Genomic DNA, 5,301 nt, shown 5'->3' on the forward strand with positions numbered 1-5,301 from the left:
TATATTAATAATATTATTTGATTGTTTGATCAAGAATTAATTTAGAATTAATTATGTGATCAAAAGATAACTAATTAAATATATGGGTTGATTATGTAAATCATCCATATCTTGTATAATGGGCTAAGAGGCTCCATGGATTATCAAGTTGGGTTCCACCCATAGGATGCTCCATAGATGCTCCATGGGAGTTACAAACCCATGGGTCATGGAAATGAAGAGTCATGACACATTAGGGTTTAACCCTAGATATGTCAACACTATATAAGAAACATACTCTCCACCAAAATCGGACACACTAAAGAAACAAGAGGGCTTGGCCGATTTTTGAGAAGTGTGTGTTCTCTCATAAGTTCTTCCAAGAGCATTTGGTGTTGTGTGAAGCATTTGAGGCATCACACTTGGGGTGCTAGGCTCACAAGGTTTCAAGGAACACAAACAACAACAAGGTAAGTTATTCTATCTATACTTTAAGTTAAAATTGTTCCCCATGTATGCTAGATAGGAATATAACCTTGGAATTCAACTTTGCATGATAATTAGAAAAACATAGATCCAAGGTTATTAGGGTTGCATGTACACTTAGGAAGTGTTAGAATGCTCAAAACCCTTCACTTTTATCTTTGGAACCAATGTGATAAACGATGAGTTGCAACCTGTGCGAAGGCTTCCTAATTTCTCAAAGTGTTTGACATACTCGTATACATCCAACTATAGTAAGTTCCAGTACTTTTTAATGAATTTTAAATTAAAACCATCCGGTCCAGGCGCCTTGTCGCTTCCACAAGACCATACCGCTTTTTTATTTTATTAAGTGAAAAGGGTACTTCAAGTTCATTAGTGACAAAGGAGTCTAGGGTCCGAAATTTGGAGCTGATGAGTTTGGGTCTATCCGGAAATTTCTCCTTGAATTTACTATGGTAAAACTTATAAGTTTCCTGCTTGATAGTTTGTGCATCCATAACCCAATCTCCGTTTACCGTGAGCCCGTGTATTTGATTCTTTTGATGTTTATTGTTCATATATCCGTGGAAAATCGTGTGTTCTCGTCCCCATCAACCACCCACTTAATACGAGCCTTTTGTTTGAGATCACCTGAAGCCATTCTTTCCAGTTCAGTAATTCTTTGGAACCCAACACATTGTTCTCCAAGTTCATCTTCATTCAAGATACGTGATTCAACCTCCAGGTCCAAGCTATTCACCTTTTGTTTCAACCTCTTTAGTTCTGCTACCTCCGTTGGGAAATCAGTGATCGCCAATGTTTTATTTCATTCTTGAGAAACTGTAGTTTAGCCATAAGATAGATGTCATAGGTACTAAAGCTAGAGAAGGATGTCCATGAATTGGTTACTATATGTTCAAAATCCTCTCGCAACATCCAAGAATTAAAGAGTCTAAAAGGAGTCTTTCCAAAATCTGAGGCGGCGGATCGAAGAAGGATCGAGGAGTGATCGGAGAGCTCTCGTGGAAGGGCAGTGATAGAAGTGTTTGGGAAACGAGATATAAAACTGGGACAACCCAAAAATCTATCAAGTTTGCTTAATTTTACATCTGTCTGACAAAAATATGTGTATTTGTGTCCTCCCATTCGGATATCACGCAGGCTTGATTCACCAATAGATCGATTGAACCAGAAAGCAGTGGCAGGATTAAAATGAGAGTTATATCTTTCATATGGTCTTCAAACTATGTTGAAATCAGCAAATGCAAGCCAAACACCACCCTTGTCTGATTTAAGATGGCCAAGGTTTTCCCATAATTGTTTTTTGTCCATCAGTGATTGTGGACCGTATATGTTGGCAAATATGACTTTGTTCTGGAATCCACTCCATGTGGCAATGGTGATAAGAAAATGTATTGATTTTATTACCTCATCTACCTTATACAAGTTATTGTCACATATACTAAGTATACCATCGGGCCTCCCTATAGAATGAACTGCAGCATATTCGAATCCCCTTGTTGATCCCCAACATCCCGCTACATCTATGTTGTCTGAGTCTAAGAGTTGTGTTTCCTGCAAGCCGAGAAAAGAGATACTATGTTGATTGTTGAGTCTATTCACTCAGGTGACTTTGTAATCTTCACCTATTCCCCTCACATTAAGACTCAAGCAGTTCATTTGGGTCCCATTTCCTCACCAACTTCGCCAAATATTTCCATTAAGATCGTATTTCCAGACTCGATCTCGAACACCAATTGTTTCCCGACTTCTATCATTTTTCTACTTCATCTGAGAAGGAGCTACCCTCCAGATCATCTCCTTCTTGGCTAGGGTAGTTTATGCTACGATTAAGGTCCAGAGATGGAGTGGGGCCTACCGATTTCGACGGGCATGTCTGAGAGGAGGGAGGATCGGTGATTTTTTGTAGGTTAGATTGAGTTGCTGGATGAGAGAATTGAGGGGTAGACTCATTGTCCCCTCGATAAAATCGCCTTCTTTTCCTGCTATCCGCCCGACCGAGTGGTAGAGCTTGGTATGATGTATCGACTCGGGTCCAATTTATTACAGAGGGAAATGGGCCAAAATAGTTATTGTGGACCAGGTTGTATAGCAGCCCACTATAGGTGGGGTTTGATTTATGATTTTGTGAGCGTGTGGATCCTATAATAGCAAAACGGACTGGGGGAAGTATCTCACCTACATTGTTGTCGATTGGGGTCACGTGGGTAAGGAATTTATTACTTGCGTCGTGACTCCTTGGGTATCACCATCGAGTTTTTTGCAAAAATGGGTTGGAAATAGGAACCTTTTGCAAAAATGGGTTGATTTCTATTTCATTTGCTAAAATTGATTGTTTTTTTGTGTCCCCTCATAAAAATCAACGTATTTATATATAATTTTACATTTTGACCCCTTCAACTTTTATAATAACCCTACAACTTATATGTTATATTTATTTTATATCTTTTTTTATAAAAGAATTATTTTTTTAGATTTTTTACAACAAATGTAAATTTGTATATATTAAAAACATATAACCGAAATATGTCTATTATGTTATTGCGATTTACATCATTAGAAAATTTTAATAAACACATTCTTATTGATACCAATATCGAATATATTACATGTTACGAAATTACGAAATTACAAGACACAACTACAAAAGAAATTAAACATGAACTAAAAACTAAATTAAACATAAAATTACAAGAATAATAAAAGTTACATGGTTCACATCGCATTGAATCTTGGTTGAGAATTTGAACAATTTCTCCTGTTATGACCAGGTTGATGGTATAGTCCACATTTACGAGGTTCATCACGATGGCGAACGTCCATCTCGTTACGAAATCGATTTGCATGCCTCCGACCTCGACCGACTGCACATTTTGAGTTATCTGCTTGAATACTCCAATCAGCCTCTAACTAATAATCAACATGAGGAAGTGGTGAAAACCCATCATTATATTGTTGCTTGTACGTCACAGTTGTGTAAACATGATTGATAATGGAAAAAGGGTTATCCCCTCTAAAACGACAAACTGCAAGAGCATGTGAACAAGGGAATCTTTGCATCTGCCACTTACTACATGTGCATGTATGTTGATAATAACTGACAGTGTGGGTATTTCCTCCGTTTTCATTTATTCGTAACTTGGTGACAATTCTATAGACACCTTCATTATAGTTGAACTCAGTTAAAGTATGTCTTTGTGCAGAAGTGTCACGTTTACGAAAGAGACGCCACATACGTTATGGTAGAGGTGTATTGCAATTCATTGCAGCATCACTATGTTTTCTAAAAAGTTGTACAGTTCTATTGAATGTAAGATCAATACACGCCCTAATAGGTAGTTGTCTTGCTCCTCGTAGCGCATTATTCATACTCTCAGATATATTTGTCGTTAACGACCCCCATCGACGATTTTCATCATAAAAAAAGACACCATTGACTTTTATCAATTTGGTCTAAATACTGCCAAGCTTCAAGATTGATTGCTTTGATTTCTGTCTTATACTTCACAAACTTTCTCTTTTGTGTGGTGCTTCCAATATCCCAACAAAATGATTTAAGCCTCACGTTCTTGTACTTTTTCATGAGATTGCTTCTGATGTGTCGAAGACAAAATCGATGGTATCCCAATGGCTCTTTCCATTCCTCTAGATTTGCCATTGCATGAATTATTCCTTGATGTCGGTCTGAAATAACACACAATTGTCTGTCTTGAGCAACAAAATGTCTGAACTGATACAAAAACCAGCTCCAACTGTGTGTAGTTTCCTCATCAACAATGGCATAAGAAACTGGTAATATATTATTGTTGGCATCTTTTGTAACAGCAATAAGCATTTTACCCTTGTAAGAACCTCTCAAATGACAAGCATCAATGGAAATAACAGGTCGACATAGATGAAATGCATTAATTGCAGGTCCAAAAGCCCAAAAAATATCCTTAAATGTTGCCACATGTGATGAGCCATTTGGATTATGAAACCATTTCACGACGGTATTAGGATTTGAAGTTTGCAAAGTTTCAATGTACTTGGGTAACTCTGCAAAGTTACTTTCCCAAGTTCCATAAATGTTTTCTATGGCTTTTCTCCTACCATGCCATGCCTCCCAATAAGAAACGTCAACATTTAGAATATTTTTAATATCTGCTTGTATATGTTTCACTGGATAAGCAATATCTTTTTCAATTGAGTGAATGATGTAGAAGGCTATAGTTGCAGAGTTTAGACTTCTGTTTTCATTGCCTCTACAAGATCCAAAACAATTGTGTACATCCACCCAACGTGTGATCTTCCACATATGATGGTTTTTCTTTTTCATTGCACGAACATACCATGCACACTGTGGTGTATATGGGTCAGTATTAGAACTTCCTTCTTCACCGCCAAGAGTTTTACACTTTGCTATCTAAAAACTACTTTTACTTTCACAAACCTTAAACTCTCTATTTTGCTTGATCGATCAAAGTATTACTGCCTTTTTTACCTGATCCTTATTTTCAAACAACATTCCTAACCTTATTTTGTTTTCAGATTTATTCCAAAAATCTAAATGAATTTTGTCTTAGATATCTACTACGTCATCATCGCCTTCGTCTCCAATATCGTTCATAAAGTTCATAATTGGACTTTTACTCACAATCGGAGTTTTCATTCACATTATCGTCAGACTCATCCCCAACATCACTTAATGATTCACTAACACTATCATCACTAAATTAGGAGTTGGGTTCATCAAACCCAAAGTCATTATCTGTCTCACATCTAGCACCATTAGGTAAAGGAAATTGTACCTCAGAGGGGTTGGTGACAAAATCAATAGGCTGAACTGGCTGTGAT

General features: G+C 37.1%; 1 protein-coding gene across 1 annotated transcript; it reads right to left on the reverse strand.

Moving 5' to 3' along the window:
- Positions 1–3,880: 3,880 nt before the first annotated feature.
- LOC145047039 (uncharacterized) lies at positions 3,881–4,783 on the reverse strand. The gene has a single exon (XM_078995284.1). The coding sequence runs from the start codon at positions 4,781–4,783 to the stop codon at positions 3,881–3,883; it is 903 nt and encodes a 300-aa protein (XP_078851410.1).
- Positions 4,784–5,301: the final 518 nt, after the last annotated feature.

Source organism: Lactuca saligna, chromosome 5 (assembly GCF_052625555.1).
Source record: "Lactuca saligna cultivar CGN05327 chromosome 5, ASM5262555v1, whole genome shotgun sequence".
Classification (NCBI taxonomy): Eukaryota; Viridiplantae; Streptophyta; class Magnoliopsida; order Asterales; family Asteraceae; genus Lactuca; species Lactuca saligna.

Bases quoted from the DNA above. Each gene is read 5' to 3' on its own strand.
- LOC145047039 (XM_078995284.1), bottom strand. From the start codon at position 4,783: ATGAAAAAGAAAAACCATCATATGTGGAAGATCACACGTTGGGTGGAT.